Below are 23,058 nucleotides of genomic sequence, written 5' to 3' on the forward strand. Positions count from 1 at the left end.
TCCCTTTGTCTATCCTACAACTCCATGGATCAAAGGGTATGCATACTTCATTCTTGAATTTTCCAATAACACCATGGGATATTGACTCTATATTCATAGTGGTGATGGTTTTACCAAAATGGTTCACTTCATCCCTTCCTGGAAGATGATGAATGTTTAATGTAGGGTGGATTCGTACTTTAGAGAGATGGTTCAAACAGATGGGTTCTCAAGACTATCACTTCAAATTATGATATTAAATTTATGATTCACTTCTGGAGGATTCTATGGCAAAAGGCTAAACTTGATTGTTCTTGCAGCCAAGGAGAGATTCTTTGCTGGAACTACAAAAGCTAAACAACAAAAGATTGGCCCTTGTAAAATCTTATGAAAGTCAACGACGAATGCTTAACACGTGGAGCTTCCTGAGGGCTATGATATTTCTCCTATTTCAATTTGTAGCTCTTTCTCGACTTTCATTAAACATAAGGATGAAAAGCTCCTGACTCCAACTCAATTACAAACACTACACCAAAAAAATTCAATTGAGCAGATCCTGAAGGAACTCTCCAACATCACCGGACCACATCCCACTGAATTTTGAATCTCATAGGTGAAGTCAACAAGTTGTCTCTTACTTTGTTGGAGAAATACGTTCAAAGCTTTCAACTCAAGACGAGTTTTCTCCAAACCCATGAGGAATGTTGCACGTGAAATAAATTTGGCTGACATGTATTTGCTCCGGTACTTGTCAAAGTTTGACAAATTAGCAAAGGGGTTTAGATATTGGGTTCAGACCTAAATCAATAGCTACAGATTAGGAAATAATCTTACAAAAATTGATTAAGGCTGATATCAATCAATCATGGGCAAATGAAGGGACCCAACATCAAGAATTCCAAGATTTTATTCCAATCAAGAGGAGATTACTTCTTCGACACTTTCCAATGGATCAAATCCTAGTAGATTACGTAGAATTCTTTTTTAGATTATTTTTCCTGTTTGGAAAATCCAGTAAGATTGGGCTGGACTTTCTATTGGATCATGATTACACAGCTTATTTAAATAAGTCCAATATAAATCCAATCCCTCTCCAACTTTAAATTCTGTGAAAAAAAGAAAAGACCTCCATAGGTTTTATTATTCTTATTATTTTAATCTTATAGTCCAATAGGCTAATATATGGGATTTAGGCCAAGACAAGAAGAAGAGGCCGAATAGGCCGCCCAGCTCGATTTCTGTAACCTAGCCCAATTTTGCTGGATTTTTCTAATAGGCCCTTGTTTGTAAAAGTATCCTAGCAACGAGAAATGAGTGTAGATACATTCATTGGTAGGTTCAAAAAGGTCCTATAACTGGTAAGACCATCTCGAGTTGAAACTAAAATTCTAGTTCTCCTGTATAAGTTGAAGTTTATCATATTTGATGTTTTCTCTCCCACCATTGCCACCACCCACTCCTCCTCCTCCTCCTGTTCTTTCTTCCAGATATAGAGTAGAAGGAAACAAAGCAAGGAGGGGAGGTGAAGGAGGGTGAGCAGGAGGGGCTAGTGGCCAGCGATGGGCGTAGGCGTTGTGGCAATGGGGGGAGGAGAAAAGACAGGAGGAGGAGGAGGAGGGAGTGTTGGTGGTGGCAATGGGGGGCCCTGCTCCAATAGTCTTGAGGTGTCAGCTTCTCATGCAGGTAGTAGAGGAGGAAGAAAATATAAAATATATAAATAAAATCTACCTCATTCTATAAGCTTAAGTGATGATTTCAACAGCAATTATGGCGGTGGCTCCCAAGATGAAGATGGTGGCATCGCCACTAGTTGGGACAGGTAGAGGAGGAAGAAGGGAGAGCAATGTTCGTAGTATTTACAACAGGCACCGCACCTTCAAACTTGCATCAACTTCTATTCCGTGATCAATCAAGAGAACCTTAACCTAGGATATTGTCAAGATAAAGCATAAACTTATTTGGGTTGGATTGCAAATAACTACAATGTGGAATTTAATAATGTAAAAAACTCAGTTTTGTAATTAGACCTAAACTGCGTTCGACCTAGTAAAAACTGGGTTAACTGGAAAGTTCTCAAAAACACTGAGATGTTTTCAAAAATTGGTGGTCAAGGGACTTGGTAGAGAGAACGAGTTTCAGTAAAATAGCATGAAAATACTTGAAGAAAGATTTGAACCTCTAACTTTTTAAATGGTCACAAATCCCTCAACCACTATAATACAATTTATAATAACTTTATGATTTATTATACTTATAATATCACTAAGTGGATAATTTGTGAATTTTTTACTTTTAAAAGAGCAGGATTGTCATATCTTCTAATAATCAATTCTTTTCAATAAATTCTTTTTCTTTTAGGTAGGAAACAAATAAACATGTAAAAAGTTTTACAATAAGTTATTCTTTTGGATATTTTTAACAATTTACTATTTAGAATAACCAGAAATATCAAATAAGTTTTACATATTTCCCTACATCATATATACCATACCTTCCAATTTTTTCACAAGTAGATGATTCACGATATTTTCTATTTATGTTGCAATTAAAGACTAGTTTAAAATGTAGATCCCCATTATCTAAACATTAATATTTTAAGTAAATTAGTTTTTTCAGTATTTATGTATATTTTTTATAATATAACTCATTTTTCATACTTTTTAAAATTTTTAATAATATAGTTTAGTTATAAATTAGACCGATTGACCTGGAAACAAAACTAGTGAACTGGCCCCTTGGCCAGACCGTTCTTTGGATTAGGTTTGATATAGCCAAAATTTGATCCTCCTATCACGGGTTGACATGCAGCGAGCATTTTGAAAATATCCAGATTTCAAAATTTTTTGAATCCTTGGCAGGGTCCACAGATAAGAAAAGGAAGATATGGCAATCTCTTGATATTCATCCCCCAATCATGATGGATTCAGCTCCCTCCTTAAAAACAAAGCTAGAGGGAGGGGAGGGGGAGGGGGAGGGGGAGGGGTGGGGGGGGGGAGAGAAGGACTAGCTAGAGTTCCTAAGCACGGGAAGTTTCCAATGAGAGGGCTCTCAAGCTTTTATGGCGACAAGCTCTTGTATCTACTTCTGTGCCTGACTTCTCTTCCATGGCCATTCCCGCACACTATCTCCTCTTTAGGATGGGATCCGAGTCCTTGGGAGACTGGAATGCGAGTCTTCGGAGGCTGCCCTTTTGTCCTAGTTGCGCTCCCAGTCCGTGCATGCTTGGTGGATCAGGACACAAGTCTTCGGAGACTAGCACCCGAGACCTCCTACCAGAGCCATACCAAGCTCCCAAGCCGAACTCCTAGTCTGTGCATCCTTAGTGATCAGGACGCAAGTCACTAGAGATAGGGACCCGTGACCTTCGACTAGAGCCCATACCGAGCTCCCAATCTGCGCTTCCAATCCGTTCATCCTTGGTGATCCGGATGCGAGTCCTTAAAGACTGGGACCACGACCTCCGACCAGAGCCATGCCAAGCTCCCCAAGCTCCCATGCCGAGCTTCCAATATGAGTTCCTAGGCCACACTCTAAGGCCGAGCTCCCATTATGAGATCCTAGACCGCGCTCCAATGCTAAACACTCCGAGCCAAGTAATCCAGGCTAGAAACTCAAGACCTAACAATCTAGGAAGATCACTCGACTCTGATGCTTATTATGCTTTTGCTATTCATGCTATTGTTTGAAAGCATTCCCTGACTTAAGCATCAGAGAAGGCCTAGCTGGAGCCACCCTTGGCGGGCCTTTTTCTTCTCTTTATGTGTAGACCCGTGACACTCCCCAGTAGTTGGTATTCCATCTTCTACCACTATGGACCGAGCAGGTTGATCTATGCCCATCTATGCCTTCAAATCATCAGAGCATGGTCAGGCAGGATTTGAGCATCAATAGATTGGCGTCATCTATGGAAACAAGGACACATCCCACTTTCTTTCTTTGCTAGATCTGAGTGCGTTCGACAACGATCTTACTAGTCAGGTGCGTCCCACTATGACCACTAACGAAAATGATCTCAAGTGTAATAGGTCGGATGAGCCATTTAATGACTCCAAAGAAGGTCGGGCCCCGCGCCGAAGGTTTGACATGCCAACCAACCTCTCTAGGTCGAAAACGACCTAAGCAGAAGGCCAGACCCCGTGTTAAAGGTTCGACATGCCAACCAACCTCTCTAGGTTTAAAATGGCCATAGTAGAAGGCTAGCCACCGCGCCAAAGGCTTGACATACCAATAGACCTCTCTAGGTTGAAAACAGCCCAAGAGAAAGCTGGTCCCCTCTCCGAAGGCTCAGCGTGCCAACCGACCTCTCTAGGTCGAAAAACAGCCCAAGCAGAAGGTCAAAACCTATGTCGAAGGCTTGGTGTGCCAACTAATCTCTCTAAGTCGAAAATGGCCCAAGCAGAGTCAAGGCGACTTGAGGAAGGGTGCTAATCCATGTGGGAAGCCCCATGAAGTTTCTGTATTTGATTGCACTCTTGATCTGTGACTTTAAGAAGATGGGTGAGGCAAGATGAGCTTGAACCTATCTATAGTTGACTAGCTTGACTACTTCCTTCGCCCGGGACAGAAAGAATATCTCGTACTCGGAAATGTGGCGGGGGGGGGGGGGGGGGGCAAGTGATGTGACCAAAATCTGATCCTCCAATCACAGGTCAACATGTAGCGAGCATTTTGAAAAGATCCAGATTTTAAATCTTTTCGAATCCTTGGAAGAGTCCATAGACAATCTCTTAATATTCACCCCCAAATCATGAAGGATCCAGGCTCCATCCTTAAAAACAAAGCTAGAGAAAGGAGAGGGGAGAGAGGAGCAACTAGAGGTTCCTAAGCACAAGAGCTTTCCAATGAGAGGCTCTTAAGCTTTCATGGTGAAGCTCTTATAGCTACCTCTGCACCCAACTCTTCTTCCACAGCTAGTCCTGCAAACTATTTCCTCTCCAGACAAAATCCGAATCCTTGGAGATTGGGATGCGAGTCTCTGAGAGGTTTGCCCTTCTATCCGCCATTCCCGCACATTATCTCCTCCCCCAGTCTGCACATCCTTAGTGATCAAGATGCAAGCCCTCGGAGATTGGAACCCGCGACCTCCAACCAGAGCCATACCGAGCTCCCAAGCTCCCATGTCGAGCTTCCAAGTCAAGCTCCTAGTCTGCGCTCCCAGTCCGTCCATCCTTGATGATCAGAACACGAATTCCTAGAGACCAAGACCCACGACCACCAACCAAAGCTATGCCGAGCTCACAAGCCACACTCCAAGGCCAAGCTCCCATTACGAGCTCTCAAGCTGCGCTCCAATGCCGAGCATTCTGGGCCAAGTACTTCAGGACATACACTCAAAAGTCTAATGATTCAGAAAGATCCCTTTACTCTGATGCTTTCTATTCTTTTGCTATTTCATGCTGTTGTTCCAAAGCATTGCTTACCTTTAGCATTAGAGGAAGCCTAGCCGAGCCATCTACCACCATAGACTGAGCGGGTTAATTTGCACCATCCACTCCTCCATATCATTAGAACATGGTCAGGCAAAATTTGGACATCGATGAGGTTCAATAATTAAAATATTAAAAGGGTTTCTTCAAACTTCTTCAATATGCTTGCATATTTTTTGTAATACAACATGATCACCATATATTTACTGTTAATATATTTTATTTATAAGTGCAGTCCAGCTAAATGTGTTGGGACAGGCCCAGTGACCCGTCCTCTTAGATGGGTTTATCTCTACTCCGGATTTGATAACTATAATATCCGGCGACTAACTTCTCTCTCTCTCTCTCTCATGTTTGCACATGTTTGTCAGTCATTGGTGGTGTATCTGGAATTAGTCAATTAGTTCCTTGCATAATCTTAGTTCCAAAGATGGGCCACCAAAACTAATTCGCGGCATCAGGGCCTGATCCAAATTGAGCAAAGGCCGCCGCTTCACGATATTGCGCAAAATTCCAGTTTTGAACTGCCACGAAATTATTTCGTAGCTCTCTACCAAGCAGACCCGATGCAACTGACAGATAAGCCAATATTGATAACTGATCTAATTCCACAATAAAAGAGCTGTTTCCGAACAGATTTGTCCATATGTAATGGGGATCAAATTGGTGGGGTTAGGCCGATACATCTCCAGCTTGTGTTTCAAATAACAAAATCTGAAGGGTCACTGATATTGCTTGAGGAAAATAATCACTTTATTGCTATATGTTTAACACCAGGCATCTTATAGTTGTTTGTTGTTCATTCATTTGAGTTCTTATTCCAACTTGAGCTCCAAACACCCTGTAGCAATTAATTTCTTACCTTGATAGACCGATTCCAGATCAATGTTTTCCTGAAATATTTTGATCAATATGGAGGACAGGTCTGTAACTATTTGAGGAGATACCCAAACAATATTAATGCTGCTTGCTTAACATTTGACAAATGATAATACCCATCACTTATAGCTTTGCTGATTTCTGATTGAATGCTGGATCAACGCACACAACAACCTGCAGTTTGTGTTGTCTCCAAATTAGAAAATAATTATTCTACTGATACAAGAGTAAAATTAAAAGATGAGAAAGAGAATGCAGATTCTCATAAGCTGAATTACCTTGCCAAGGCTATCACCAGAATGGAGATACTCTACTGCATCTGCTACGGAACCAAGACCCAAAAATTTCTTGGATCCACTGCTACCTGCAGAATGAAATTTATTTAAAACAAGCAATTTGATCGGCGAGAAGCCATTATATGCATTCCTCTGGATATCATTGTTATTAGCAAAATGTACACCTAGAATGTAGGTGTTTGGAGTGTCATGTTTAAACTCTCTAAAAATTGTTTCCAACACTTGGTTGCTAATTCAGCCAGTAGATGCCGGTGTTTCTTTTTGGGGGCTCCTAAGAGGTTGTTTGTTGTTTGTTCTTTACAACGGGAATATGCGAAATGGAAAGGTGAACATTATGAAAACAAAACGATACATCTGAGATTAAGTTGCACAGATCTCTCCCCAAGGCTTTAGGGTCAGAATAAGACCCACCCCCCCTCTCTCATCTAGTTCTTTTCTCAGGTCCATCATCTTTAAAATTTGGCCCCCCATGGTCACAGTCTGTCACATACATACACATACATACATAAATACATACATAAATATTCAAAATTTGCCCCCCATGGTCACTGTCTGTCATATATATGTAAATATATAATGCAATAACTGCATCTACAAGTTCAACAATACATCTCAAAGTTCATGTCATATAGGTGTGATAATATGCTCATTTGCAAATTTTTCTACAAAAGCAAACTGTGATTCTTATGTTTTGCAGCCATGGTACCGCTAAGAACCAAACTTCTCTTCATCGGAGGGAAAAAAAACAACACCAAATATAACGTTTCTCCTTTTTGGTATCATTTATTTGGGATGGCAAGTATGATATGAATTAAAAAACATTCTCACGATCAATCTTTCTTCATGCAATTTGGATATTTTTCGGATATACAAAATTGCAAATCAGCAATCTTTATTTGCTGTTAGGTTAATGAGTTATTCATTTTCTTCAGTTAAAAAGAGTTTAAAGAAACAACAAAAAAAAAAAAAATTCACGCTTCAGTTTCTGGATCCTTGCCGAGTACTTCTAAATAACATCTTGTAGTTTAAATTGCATGTTTTGTATATATTGATACTTGTAGCATATGGCAAGAAGAGTATTAGGCGCATTTTTTAAGTGTCCTATTTTTGAAAAATAACAGAGAAATGCTTGAGATAGTTCCCAGATATTACAGGGACGAGAGAGAGGGCCTTCTTGTTCATTATTTTTTAATAATGTTTAAACCTTTTACTGATGAACATGATGGATGATTAATTCTATAGTTCATGATGTAAATGCTATTGTATGAACTATGGAGTATGGACTATGTTATTGTGTTATGAATGTACTTTATGATTGCTTTTAACATGTGTGTGTGTGTGTGTGAGGCGTTGTACTCTCTTTTTCATTTTTGTTGTATCAGCAATCCATGTCATGTCATATCAAGGATCGTCGAACTAATATCAGTCGGCTTATCGGTCGGCCACCGAACCAGTTCGGTATTGATCCAGTCTGATTCGGATGCACGCTGTGGCCAAAAGCGTGCGTGCATAGCGCACTGTGGCATTTAATGCTACAACCTCTATGGTTGTGGCATTTAATCGAACCGGACTCGGTACTGGTTCACACCAAGTCCTGGCTGAATCGGACGGAATCGGTCCGGTCTCGGCCCCGTAGGGGCTAGAATCGTTTTCTGTCGCCGAACCGTTCCGGTCAGAGACCGGACCAGTTTGATACAGGCTGAACCAGCCGGTACGGGCCGGTTCAGCATTCCTTGTGTCATATCCATAATTCTGACCCATGTCCATCCTTTGTTGCCATAATTTTTCAATGTCTATATCTCACCCACTCGAAACCTCGAAGATTGAAAATTTTTGATTAAAGACTAGATTAGAGGATTCAAAAACTGGTAAATTTTATTAAAAGCTAAAAAAGCCAATATTGTAACACACGTGAAGAGACATAAGAATTGCTAGAGTCAAATATTAAACGAACTAATGGTTCAATAAAAAAAGTATAGATGTAAAAATGTGAACACAGCCATTTGTATATTCAGTTAAAATACAAGTGGAGAAATATGTTGCTCAAAGAGCTAAATCCTAATCCTTCCAACATATTTGACAAGGTTTTTCTTAGTTGCTAACAATATATTTATGAGTAGACTCTCTTAAGTCACTTACACATTTACTGGCTGATATCAGCTGGTCAGCCAAAATCATTGTCTGAGTGAATCATAATTCTTGACCTTATGATCTCAGGATTATAGAGAGTACCTTAAGTTTTCCTGAAGAGTAGAGATCAAAAAGCCTGTCGAGATGTTCTTGCCACAAATGAGCATATTGAACCAGAAAAAAGCCAGCCTGTCACAATAACAGCCCACAAATGAGACTTAACAAAAAAGATTTTGTTTCAAAAAGAAAACTTAATTGAATGTAATAAATCATCTTACCAAGACACAGTGCTAATTTATCATGGAAGGCAAATGCAGAAATATCCTCTAGTTGTGCAAGCAAATTCAGGACTGTCAGCTTTTAAACTCGATAGCTATTTTTCATGGCAACCAAACATATAGAAGCAGTCCATCTCAGAGATGATTTGATCATCTTCACATCATGGACCCAATACTTAGTATAGGAGTTATGAGAGGAAGTAGTGCAATGTTACAAAAACAAGTATGATAGTGCTTACTTAGCAAAGTCATATGTTTAATTTGATGGAATAACTTAACAAAGGCTAAAGTCTATAACAAAGAGTGAATAAGGTCATAACAGAACTCCGTTCCCAGTAAGTTCTGTTGATAGTTCATGAGAATAGCCTAAAATACATTCCTCAATGCAAGGCCCAACAGTCAAACACTAGGAAAGTCAACAACTAAATGAACCTGAGACTCCATAGGAGTGCAAAATAAGACATAGATCCTAATAGGCCAGGAGATCCTAAGAGATGTAGAAGAGAAAATTAAAGTAAAGATGCCAAAAGAAGGTGTCGGAAACCGAAAGGTTGGAGAAAGAGAAAGATCATAAACAGTTTGGCTTGCTATAAACTAGATACGGAAGCACATTCCCCTTTTCCTCAATTGCCACAAGGAAGCCCCCAGGTGATCTAGAAAATCAATTATCGCCACAACTCATAAAAAAATTGATGGCTGGAAGAAGCCAGACCAGACTAGCTTGAGCTGACATGGATATGCTTATAACATCAAGTTTAGGCCTTCAACCTTGGAAAATGATTTTAATCACTAATTTGAGGCCATGGCATTTGAGAATCTGTAATATAAATTCTTCAACTATTGCAATACATTAGAAGTTCATAGAAAAAACTAGAACCAACAAGCAAACTAGGATCTAGAGGTTTTCTCACCCACTCAGAATATTAAAAGAACAATCTACTCAAACTTATTTATAATATCATTTGAGAAAAATTAATATTCAAATTCATAGTCCTAAGTTCCTTACATGAATCATGTACAAAATGTGTCTTGCAAGTTTCTTTATTTTTTTGAAAACCCATGCAAAAAATGTCTCATATTATTTATCTCAAGTTACAAATACTTATGAAATATTTCAATTCCTTAAACTCCCTTCTAGTTTTCTGTACAGTTTACCTAGTCCTCTGCAAAAGACCTATTCTTGTGAAAACAAGGGTGGCAAATTTTTTTTCCAACCTGTATAACCAAACCAGCCTACACTGGTAAAAGCCACATCTGGATATCCTTGTTTGAAAACTGGGTCCAAAAATCCAAATCAAAACCTCATGTTTAGGCCTGCAAATCTCTGAAATTGATTTTTTTTACTATAAGGCTTAAAATTCATTCTCGATCAGGTCCAGGTTGACCAAATTAAAACCAAAACAATTTGAAATCCTTTTGTTTTGTGCTGTGCTTTTTCATTAATGGGTTAAATTTAGTCAAATTGAATAAGGTCTATGCTAACCAGATCAAAACTAAATCAATCTGGAATCTCTTTGATCTATATTTACAGTGTCGATTATTGAAGTTAAATTTCACTTATTAGGTCAGATCCATGTTGACTGATATAAAATATATAAAATTGGTTTGGTTTCAGATATATCTTTCTGATATACGAACTCAAGTTAAGTATGGGTTAGATAGAAAACCATAGCTTAGGCTATTATCTGACCCAGAAGCAGTTCTAGTTACCTTAGTGAATACTTATCCTTGCAATCTATGTAAGCTGAAAACTCTAAAGCTGAAAAGGCTCCATGGAAGGATTGAGCAGATTTTATAACTGACTGCCAACTCTTTATAACACAAATCTCAAAATAGTAAAAAAAAAAATAAACAACATACTCCATGTCTCTCTAAGAATTTTGTTAAATGTATCTATGTATGCATAACAAAAATCAAAACATCTTATGTATGCTGTGAAAGATAATACATTTAGACAAAAGAGGCACAATTTTGTATATGCACAAATTAATATTTTAAATATCCATCATCAATGTAGAAATCCCAATACATATACTTTGTTAAAAGATATTAGAAATTATTAGTTCAGTTATTAGCCCGCCTGATTAGTTTTGATAGAGTTATTTGATATTAGAGCAGTTCATAATACATGGTTTTCCTTATGCAACACATTCATTTATACGTAGAAATCTGTAGGGATGGTTCGATGTTCCGAGGTTACAAATAAGTCATGACTTGGTGCCAAAAACCACAGACATATGCAAATCAATGATCAACCATTCATCATTTACACTGTCCAAGTATGGACTACCATATGGAAACTTTTACTATGAATGTAATGGCTATTATTCAACCGACCTTACAAATATTGAACTAATGAAGTGATTGGATTCATGGTTAGAGAATATCCAGACATGCTCTTCCAAAATGTAGTTTGGCATTGTCATCCATACTATATATGTAGCTTGGCATTGTCACTACATGTGATAACACACTCTTCCAAAATGTCTACTTTCCTAAAATTTTCTCCCCCATAATATTTGCCCATGCTAACATTACCTTCTAGGCAATGAATTGAAAGATGAATTCATCTAAACTTTTTCAAACTTTTATTCTGATATGGATGAAAGTTGCTGTAACAAATTTACAAAGGAACCTCGGTAACATTTTAATACCAAAACAACGGATTATCAAACCATTGATACTATCAACAAAAGAATTCAAGTGCCAGTAGTTGTGCCACCAGTGATGGGCATGGCACGATAGAGGGTTGTACTGGCCCGTGCCGAAGCAGCATGGATTGATATGGGCCAGCAGGGATTGATGCACTGTGATATGCAGGGAATCACAGCACATGCATGTCCAGTGCGGGCACCAGTCCAGCAGGGCTTGACAAGGTCCGCATGGACCAGCAAGGAGCGACACTTCAATCCTTTTCAACAATATATAGTTGCAAAGTCCAGCATTAAGCATGAAGAGATGAAATTATACCACATCCATAACTGATCAAGTTATGTGTACAAAAGTTCAGAATATGACATACCACTGTTTGGCTTTTTGCAAGAATCTTTTCACAAAGCCCTGCATATGGCAATGGTTTCCATCCATGTTCTCCCTGATACTGAAAAACCAATGAGCTGATTAATAAGAAAATTAAATGAAAGAGTACATATATGAACAAATTACAATCTCCCAATTATTAGAAATCTTTTAGTTGAATGAATGCTCCATGGTAACATTAAATGAATTGCACATATTTCAAGCAAAAATTATTGAGCTTATAGAGCACGTTCTGTTATGCATGCCATAGAAGCAATTTAGTCAAGGTAGAAAAATAGCCTTGGAATACATAAAGGTAGGAAAGCCTGAAGTATTTGATTGAACAGCTTTTGAAGCAAACAGGATGCTTAGTGTATCAACTAATGCTTATTTTATCTTGAACTTTGAGCAATACAGCATGAACAAGATAAAAAAGAAACCCACACAACCACAAAATTTTTATGTCAGTAATAAATGAAAAGTTAACAGGAAAAAGTTGCTTAGAAATTCTAGAATTGTCATGCAAGAATAATGTCTTCCTGAAGACAAATTCTTTGCAATAATAATATAAATCTTCAATAATATTATCAATGACTGTGAAGTTATATATTTTTATGTTTATATACTTTTATATTTTAGCCTTTGAATAGAATGTAACATTTCGAAAGAACCTAAAGCACTATAGGCAAGTTAAACACCACCTTCATATGATTTCTATATTAGATTGTTTAAATCTAAATAAAACTGCCAATAAAAAGGTTGATTGAAAGTTACTCATGGTTCTACACAATCATCATAGGGATAGAATATAATATCTAAGCAAATTATATATCCAATCAGTTCACATTACTCATATCTTATTTGTAAAGTATGCATTAAAACATGATCATACAGTGAATAGCATAACAGAGACTTGAATAATGAAGTGACACGACTAAAATTAGATACAGCTTGTGGTTTCGGACACAAGGCCATTATTATTATTAGTTATTTAAAATATTAAGACTGGTTTCTTCAAGATTTAGGTCAGTATAATGGTCTGCATATGAAAGAATAAGGCCAAACCAAGGATATTGAACAATACAATTTTCCTCTACATCCAAATTCTTTCCTTTTAAATTAGATTGAGAAATTTTTGAAATCTTTAGATCCTTTAAATCAATTCTGAAGACATTAGGAAACTTGTCTCTTATATAGCACTATTCCTCCTGTAGGACTTGCAAAACATCCATCTCTGCTCCTCCATGGTAACATTGAGACTCAAAGAAAGAGAACATTTGGGGTTGCTAAATATTCTTGTAGGCTCAGACTGTAATATGAGAAATTTCATGCATCCATTTGAATTGATAGTGGGATTCCATCTTTGTACAAAGTGTGGTAACACGTGCAAAGAACCTTAGCATACAGAATAGTATCAATGAAAGGAATGCCCCTGCAAACATGGAACTTATCAGAGAATGTAAATGTGGTGGGATTAATATCTTATTCTTGTTTGCTTAATCACACTATAGAAATGTGTTTAGATCTTCTTGGGAGGCCAACATGAGGCAATATAGAATTTTAGATGGAATATCATGGTAGAGAACAAGGAACAAGTCTAATTCAAGTTCCCATTGCTTAGTCAGCCTCAGTTTTCAGATCCGACTCAGTGTCTTGCATAAAATACAGGTAGAATGATGTGGCACTTAAGAATTAAGATACATGAGATGATATTGTTTATGGCAGCATAGGAAAGAAATTTCCTTAGTGGCTCAGAGAAAATGTTTTGTGACAATAATATAATCTATATAGCTTGAAAACTTGTGTATCCAAGTGAACAAAGCATAGAAAAGTGGGTTATCACTTTGTTAGAGAGGAGCAAATCTTTTCAAGTGCCAGTATGTGCTAGGTTTTCTTGGCTAGTACCAAAATTAGAGCTAGTTCCGCACAGGACCCATATAATCCTTTTTTATATTTTTTAAACAAATAGAGTTTTTCAAGAAAAGTTTAAAGGTCAGCAGAACCTGTGATGTAGAACAGACTAGCGGCTGCCTACGTATGCATGGATAGTCCCATGGATGAGCTTAATCTAGGTTTAAGACCTTGTTCTCTAGTTTCTGGAAATAAGGTAGAAAACGACAATTTTGACTTTATAGCCAAATAAACGTTCAAATAAACTTTCCCTAGGGTTTTGGTGATGGGGAAGGATAGGAGGAACAATAGTCTAATCATTTTCAGTCTAGATAAGAAGGTTCATTTTTGACCTGTAAGTGAAAAATCAGCAAACAGTGCATGCAATTTTATTTAAAGAAAACAGATGATATATGAGAAAGTTGAAGAAATTAAAGAAAGAACTGAAATTAGCTTAGAAGAGCAAGGGTCAAAAAAGTAGAGAAGTAAAGGAGGAGGAGGAGGAGGAAAAAGAAGAAGAAGAAAGAAATAGAGAAGATAAAGAGGGATAAAAGGATCCGGACATGAGTCATGTACGACAGCCCTGGAGAACCTAATAGTTGATGTCACACAAATAATGATAAATTCTAACCCAAAGTTATGCAAACTTAAATCTATGGATGTAAATATCTGAAAATATGATGCTATACGAACCTAAACAACAATCTGAAATTCAAACCAAGAAAAAACTACTGCACTTAGGACTCAATTTACAACTAATGAAAAGAGGATATCATATAAATGCCTAAATGCCACTTGTTGAAATTAGATCCGGACAATAGCTTTTCGCAATAAAGCATATGACCTTGCCACAAAAGTATTGAAAGTCACCAGAATTCTTGAAAGAATGCAAAGCAATGGATCTTCATTCGCCTAGGTGAATACGGTGCAATGGCCATCCAAATCAAGTCTATTCACATTTTCTGCTCATAGATCATATACAACAGCCCAAGAGCCGAGACCTTCTTTTTAGTTATACTAGGAACTGACACACTCCTCGTACTAGGTATAGGATTTGCTGATTTACTGCAAGGTTTTTCAGAACAAAAGAAAGAGGGATGACAGATCTGTAAAGTTGCTGATCTAATTGGACCCACGCAGATCAGATTTTGGACAGATCAAAGCCTGAAATAGGTGTTGATTAATGGTTGTAGAGTGTATTATGAGGGAACGACAACAAGGGTAGAGCCGTAGAGGGATGTTTGCTTTAAGCGGAGATATGACAGAAATGAAGAAAAGAAAAGAAAGAAATAGAAACACAATGAGGAGATATGATTGCAAAGGAAGAAGAAGAGGAAAACAAACCGATCTCACACTAGTCCGATAGAGAATGATTTCATTCTCTACACCTAACATGCATAGAAAAGAGACAAAAAACTTGGATTTCATTGATGGAAAATTTCACATACAATATCTATGGAAAGCCTTAAAACTAAGCCTTAAAGGCACAATACTATAGCATTATTATTCATGCCGAGGTTCTCAATTTTGGTACCGGGTACTACACCGATACATTATCTATTTCGTACGGGTAAGCATCTCGTACAAAGACCCCCTTTTCTCACTTTTCATCATAGTACTAGCCAAAATCGGGCAGTATAGGTCAGTACAGGTTGGTCCAATTTGAGGCAGTAGTCCTTGACACTCCATGGCATTTAATGTGGTCTGATAGGCCTATTCGATACCGGTACAAATCGGTCCGAACTGGAACCATACCGGTCCGATAGGCAACCGATACGCCTACTGGTACCAATACAACGTGCTGCCATAGTACGAAGCAGGAGGGTCAGTTTGGGTGGGTATAGGGCCTGTAACGACCGATTGATGTTTTCATATTGGTTCCAATCCGGTACGCTATGGGGCACTATGGCAAACATTGGTTTGTGCTACAATGTCATGAATAGTAATCCACCCCTTATGTAATTCCTAAAATGTTTTTGACTCTTTAATAGTATAGGTGAAATTCAGTCCTTTTCAACATTATACTGAACAAAACATGGACTAAAAAGAAAATATAATTAAAATAAAAAGCAAATGATATTAAGGCCCAAAACTCGACAAACTCCAAGGATGCTCAATAATATACATGAAGCTCCTATCATGGCACAATGTAATCCAACTCAATACAAAAGCTTGAATGTTCCATTCAAAATGCATCATGATCCTCATCAAGTCTTCCATATTTGGAGAAATTCCCCTCCAATGAATCAAGATCAAGATGATTCGCAAGCAACTCTGGGTTAAGCTTTTGTAACTCATCAGCTATGACTCATGTAACATTTTAAAGATGCACTCCTCTCCACTTGACCCAGTATTTTCAAAATCCATTAGTGCTAATAGAGACTATTTGCTCAGACATGATGTCTTCAATCTCATCCTCTTTCTTCCTTCTCAATGGTAGATGAGGTGGAGTGGGAGGCTTTAGGAGCGTAAACATTGAACCTGGTGGAGATGCAAATGCAGCAGTAGGTGTAGTAGGAAAGAAGGAATGAAAGACTTAAAAGGTACATATATGGACTTATGGAAGAGTGTCAAGTCCTCTACATTTCACACATGGCCAATCCCCATGTCTTAATAAAATCCAAATCATAAGCATCTGCATCAATCCATTACAAGACATGGTAGGGACCTATCCTTCCAGCATGGAAACCTCGTTATGCTGACTCAAACTTTCACCTTGTCTTCCTCTCCAAACTCTTGGTACATGCGATTTACATCTGTTGCAGATTTGTAGCTTTCATTGCTCAAAGCTATTTTTCAGCAAATTTCAAATGACACATATGATATGCAAATAAATATGCTAACTTACTAGGTCCAGATACAATAGGTACGGGAATCAAATCTATAGGTTTCCTAGGCTGGTTACCCATGACAATCTCTAAAGGAGTATAACCTGTAGACTGATTGATGGAATTGTTTTAAATAAATTCTACCAGCACCTGATCCCAACCAGACACATGGCCTTCTACAAAAAATCTCAAAAGATCTATTGGAAAACTGGAGTGTCATGTCAAGCATTTTCTAGAGTGTTTTTCAGAAATAGCTCATGAACTTTCAACATCCATGTCTGAGACAAGGTTCTTAGGAGACCATGCAAGCTAACTATTTTGAAGAACAAATTCACAATATAGGATGCATTAGTAGTCTTGTTACAAGGGACAAATTTTGCCATCCTAGAAAACCTGTCCACTATAACTAGGATGGATTCATGACCTCTAAATGTCCTAGGAAGACCTAAAATAAAATCAAAACTGATGTCCTGCCACAGTGCACGAGGAGTAAACAACAGTGCCTACAAGCTTATTGTTTGATTTCTACCCATCCCTACCTGACATGTACAACACTGTGCGGTAGCGTGCGCCGCGCGCAGGGAAGAACACCCGTGCAGGCGCGGGGCCGCGCGTGGTTCCCCATGGTGGGAACTGCGCTTCCCTGCGCATGGAACCGCTCCCGCTAGCTGGGAACCTCGCGCGCTGCCCCGCGCGGGATATTTAATGCCACATAATGCCACTCTGTGGCATTTAACGTGGGGCTCAGGCGCCCCCGCGCGTCCGTGTGTGCTCCCACGCGCGGAAAAGGCGCCAGTTCGGTACCGGTTTAAACCAGTAGGAACCGAAACCATACCGATCCGGTAGGCGACCGGTTCGCCTACCAGTACCGGTATGACGTACCCTGCTACATGTATATCTACCACTCTATTTCTTCATTTTTTCCTAAAATAAGCAGGTTCCCTTAACCATTCTAAGAATCCCCAAAATCTTTCCTAAAAGAAATTCGGAATACCACATAACTCAATATAGAGAGTCGCCTAAAACAGTGAAAAATCATATCTTAATTATCACATGACTTGTCTAACCCAATATATACCTTGGATAGGACTCTTTTGCACCAATTTCACTTAATATAGTACTCTAAAACCAACTCTAAAAAATGCCTAAGAAAAACATTCAAAAATATATAAATTATTTTGTCCTCATTTGCTTTCACTGTGGAAGGTCTCATCCATGCAATCTCTTGAATGGTGCCCACACACAATCTCCACTGTTGGATCCCTAGAAATTGATGATGGAGTCCCACGAGCAATCTTGAAATCAAAACATTTGACGACAACTCTGATGCATCTTGATCCACTGCTTGAAGGCTCCCAATCACCTGGTGCACACTATAACATGAGGAACCACCTAAATTGGCCAAGAACGGGTCATAGCAACGATCTGAATATTAATCACTGTGTAAGTCCATAAGAACTAATTTTGCTTTCAACAATCCAATCTTCTGGTCTCCTTTGACGACACCATAATTTGATAAAATTGTTGAAAATCCCCTCATAGCTTGATAAGATCACTGTTGAGTTATTCTTCAATCAAATCATTATTTGTTTGATCTTTGCATGACAAATCCTCAGTTTCAGGCTCTTCTTGCAACTCAACATGGGCTTGTGTTGAAAAATCTGCTTCAAAACCTCTAAATGATTAGAAGCTAGAGAAGATGAAAGCACATCAACGTGATGCACAATGCCTCGGGCTTTTACAAGTGTTTGCAACAAATCCTTTGTTGTTGCAAGATCATTTTGATAGATACAATATCATAATGCATCTGCCCAAACACCTTTTTTTCTCATATTTGATATGCTGATGAAAGGCACCGAACCTGAAACTAACTCTTTGTTTGTTAACATGATGATGAGGGAGAGAAAAAGGATACAAAGAAGAACTAGACAAAGAAAGGAAGAAAGAATCGGACCCTTTAGCTCCGACACCAAATTGATGTAGGACAAAATAGTGATTGCCCACATATGCATGGATGGTCCCATGGATGAGTTTAATTTAGGTTTCTGGACATAAGGTAGAAAGGGAAATTTGACTCTTATGGTCAAATAAACTTTTTCTGGGTTTTGGTGACAGGGAAGGATAGGAGAAACAATACTTTAATTATTTTTAGGCTAGATAAGAACATTCATAGTTGATGTATAAGCAAGGATCGTCGAACCGGCTCTACGACACCCAATACGGTTCGGTACGAACCGATACCGAACTGGTTGGGCGTGCCCGTTCACGAACCGGCACGCCCTAAATTTTTTTTTTGAGTTTTTTTTCTTTTCAAACTTTTTCTATGAATTTAAGTCTAATTTGATATTTTTTGGATATTTTCTGATATTTCTATGATCCCGGTTAAGTTAGATGATGCATCTTATAGCTTTAAAATGATATAAATCATAAAATGAACATAAAATATCTTCAAATCAAGATACAATCAATTACATACTTTTAAAGTCCAACAAATATATATCATGATATCTAAAATCGGGTCGAATGGCGATGTCTCTCGTAGATATCCGAGTCATCAGCATAATCAGGAGGCACATCAACCCACCTCTCTATCCAAGCGGCATTGTAGTCTTGTATGTTCATCCCATAAGGAATGCGTATCGAGTTATAACACTTTCGGATTATAAGCTTGTATGCCCCAAAATACATTTTCGATTTTATAATTTTTTTATTTTTTTTAAAAAAATTATCTTTTTTAATTCAAAAATATATTTATAATTTCTAAAAATTATAATCCAAAAATTAACATTTTTTATGTCAGCATATACATTGTCCATAGATCTACAACATATAAAAAAAACAAGCCCAAATCAAAAAAAATGGCATGATCTTCTCTTATGTTGCAATTTTTGAGTTATTTTTAAGGTCCCTAAAAAAGGATAGGAGAAAGAAAACACACTTTATTTAGCCTTAGCTCTTCCTTCTGATAGTCTGAATCAGTATTGTTTGTGAATTTTTTGAAAAGAAAAAACCGGTACCTGACTGTTGGGAAGGCCTTCTTCGGCCTCCCCCTTCAGTGGCGTTCGGCTTTTAAAGCCGACGCCACGCCACAGTGCCCACGCTGTGGCAATTATTGCCACAACGCCCACTGTGGCATTTGCCACGGCGGGCCACAAGCCCCCAACTCGGTGCAAACCGACCGGTTCACACCGAGTCCAAGTCCGAATCGGACCGGACAAAATTTACTTGTTTTGTATCATAGTTAACGGATTATTTGTTCATCCAAATTTATATTAACAGAGCAAAATTGAGTACAGAGTGAGAGATCAGTCCTTACTCTATCCTTGCTTCCAAGATGTCCATAACAAGTACGATGTCAGTTAAATTACAAAATGAGGTGAACTATGACAAGTAGCACGATAATAACCCCATCAAAGCAACAATTTTAGAATCCAAAGAAATTAAGAAACTGAAAAAGCATAGAAAACTACCTGAGAGATCATTCCAATTATAATAAGTCGTCCATAAACTGCTAGAGCATTTAAGGATAGATCAAACATTTCTCCACCAACAGATTCATATACGATATCAACACCTTTTGGAAATTCTTTCTTTAACACCTGAAGCAGATGATGTTCCAGTCATAACTGTTATTACAAACAATTCAACCAGGTTGTGAGTAACAAAATTTCAATAACATGGTGGTTAATAATTTCCATGAGCAAAGCTATTTTCAGATTAGAACTTAGGAGAACACTCATATCAACCACTTAACAAGAAATTCACAAATTACAAAAGGTGTACTTTTGTTTTTGTCATGCAGGAGAAATCAAGTAAACATGTGAAAAATAAAAACTGAAAAAACATGTTGTAAGTGTTCCTTTAAAAAAAGAGCCTTGCCTTGTTAAACAGTATGTTCCACACTTCATAAATGACAGAATCAAGAACTACAAAAGATGAATTTTTATACTTATAATAAAATAGAATGTGTATAAGAAAGTGAAAGAGTTGCAACTGAGGAAATCATATTTTAGAGAAGCAGAACTCTGAAAGTTCCTGTCCTTAACTAATCCACCACTATGTTTTAACTGTTATAAGTTAACAGGAGGATGTGACGCTCCAACAATTTTCAATGTATTTAAGGATGAAAGGAAGGATCAATAGAGCATGGCTACCAGTAAAAATGTTCTCTGATGAAGATCGCTTTCGTTAAACAAAATTATCAATGGCTTAAAATAAATCATCAGCAACTTTGCTCCAGCATATAGACATTGGTTAAGGAGTTGGACCATACAGCATATATCTTAATAAGTGGATTTGACAGTTCGAATGTTCGATATTAGTATTTATTGAAAAATGGTGAGAAATTGACCAAGGCAAATATATGGGAACCTTTCACATAATGATTGTAAAGTGAAAAAGAAAAATACATCACTTTAACAAACAGTTATATGAAACTACTCAGTTTTTTTCTTTCTGAACCATGAAGACTAAGAGTGTAGAAGAAAACTTTCTTCTTTGTTACTGGTTGTGTAAAATTCCTTCATGGGTTTCCTACATTGTCTAATACCTGAACATTCAGTCAAAGTTAACATGTAATCAACCAAAATGCCCCACAAAATGTAGCCTTTTAGGGGAAAAAAAGAAAAGAAAATTTGCCATCACCTCTCCACAACCTATTAACAGCTACATATATATGACCATTTTGTAGCCCTAGAAACATGCTTATGCTAAATTTCTCTCGAAAGAAAAAGAAACTAGCTAGTGTTAATCATGCCAAATTTTATGTTTCTATTTTAGATTCATTCTTTCTATTATCATATGTTTCATCAATGAAAAGCCTTAGCCTTTTGCATCTCAACAATGGTTTGAACTTTCAACTGTCAGCAGTGCCAGTCTGTGCTGGCTGGCGCATATCATGCTGTGCTAGCGCTGGAACCTAGAATAGTTTGGCATGACACCTATTTAACTCTTGTTTTAATATTTTTAGATGGAGCATACTGCAATCCTGTTTCAGGATGTTCGTGATCTTCAAATTTATAATAATATATTTTAAATTTAAGAATGCATGTTAATGTCCCTTTTACAGAAAATAATGGGAATGCCATGTTAAGCAACCTTGAAAGACGCATTATTACTGTCAACAGCCTATGAGATTATGACATCATCCATACAATTACGAGGGCAATAAAGTCTGTTTAAAGTAAAAAATTACAAATTAAAACAAAAGAAATACATAGCAATGAATCAGATGTACCGTTGCTATATGCACTGCAAATCGTCGAGACAATTACATCCCTTTTAAGTATCTAAGTTAATGTTAAACAGCACAACAAACAATTTGGAAAAATCAGATGAATAGATTATATTCCTTCTAATGGTGTCAGTGCAAGAATAGATGGTGCTAATGAGTAATGAAATTAGCATAACTTGATATGTAATATGTTTCCAATTAATCATTCTACCCTGGAATGGGCCTGTGCTTGATCAATAACATCTATATGAAACCGGGCTCATGTTACATGAAAATGAAAAATGAAGTTAAAGATATTGATACCAGTGAACAATCTTGTAGTAAGCCATAGATATTTTCAAGTGCCCCTATCGGAGGGCAAAACACGTTAAAGCAGTAACTCTATCAGCAGAAAGAAGGACCAAACCTTCCCATAGAACAATGAAATCCAATTAATTATCGATAATCAGTAGAAAATGATAACTATTCATGAGCATGTTGTAGGAAATGAAACTAAAGAAGACAGAACAATAACTTTAAAGATGTAAGAGACATACGGCTTTTATATTTTCCTTCTTATAATCTATAACACGATCAACTCCTAAAGACCTCAAAAGTGCGGCTTTTTTTTCACCTCCACATGTTGCAACCACCTTGCTTCCCGCCAATTTTGCAAGCTAACACAACACATTGAAGATAATTTAGGAGCCATAGGTCACATAAAACTGGCATGTGAGCCATGCTATTTCATATATCAAAATTTCCTAGCTGTCCAGTCCATTAAGCTTTCAACACCTATTTTACCTTCTACAGTGCCAGAATAATATAAAAACGTTTCATCAATTATAAATATTAGAAACGACCTATAGAATATATTTAATTGTTGAACTTCTCAAAACACTTTTGAAAGGAAAACAGAATAAATTCTGGAATATAAAATCGGAATATAAAATCAGAAAGAAATTTGAAAATAAAACTACGCAGATAAACCAAATAAACAGTAGTACTTTCTGCAATAAATATGATCATAGATTTTATCTTGATTTAGATAGAATTGAATTATACGATCAAATCAAAATACCAACTCAAAATCGATAAAAACATTGGAGGGTTCAAAACAAA

At 37.4% G+C, this 23,058-nt stretch overlaps 1 protein-coding gene across 1 annotated transcript in view; it reads right to left on the minus strand.

Annotated features, from left to right (window-relative positions):
* Positions 1-6,103: 6,103 nt before the first annotated feature.
* Positions 6,104-23,058, minus strand: part of LOC103718677 (prostaglandin reductase-3) — a 67,938-nt gene continuing 50,983 nt past the window's right edge. Inside the window, 7 exon segments of the mRNA XM_039118483.1 lie at positions 6,104-6,458; positions 6,563-6,633; positions 6,636-6,648; positions 8,813-8,899; positions 12,011-12,088; positions 20,195-20,323; positions 22,494-22,613. Coding sequence (XP_038974411.1) covers positions 6,408-6,458; positions 6,563-6,633; positions 6,636-6,648; positions 8,813-8,899; positions 12,011-12,088; positions 20,195-20,323; positions 22,494-22,613 — 549 coding nt within the window. The 3' untranslated portion in view covers positions 6,104-6,407.

Source organism: Phoenix dactylifera, unplaced genomic scaffold (assembly GCF_009389715.1).
Source record: "Phoenix dactylifera cultivar Barhee BC4 unplaced genomic scaffold, palm_55x_up_171113_PBpolish2nd_filt_p 000357F, whole genome shotgun sequence".
Lineage (NCBI taxonomy): Eukaryota > Viridiplantae > Streptophyta > Magnoliopsida > Arecales > Arecaceae > Phoenix > Phoenix dactylifera.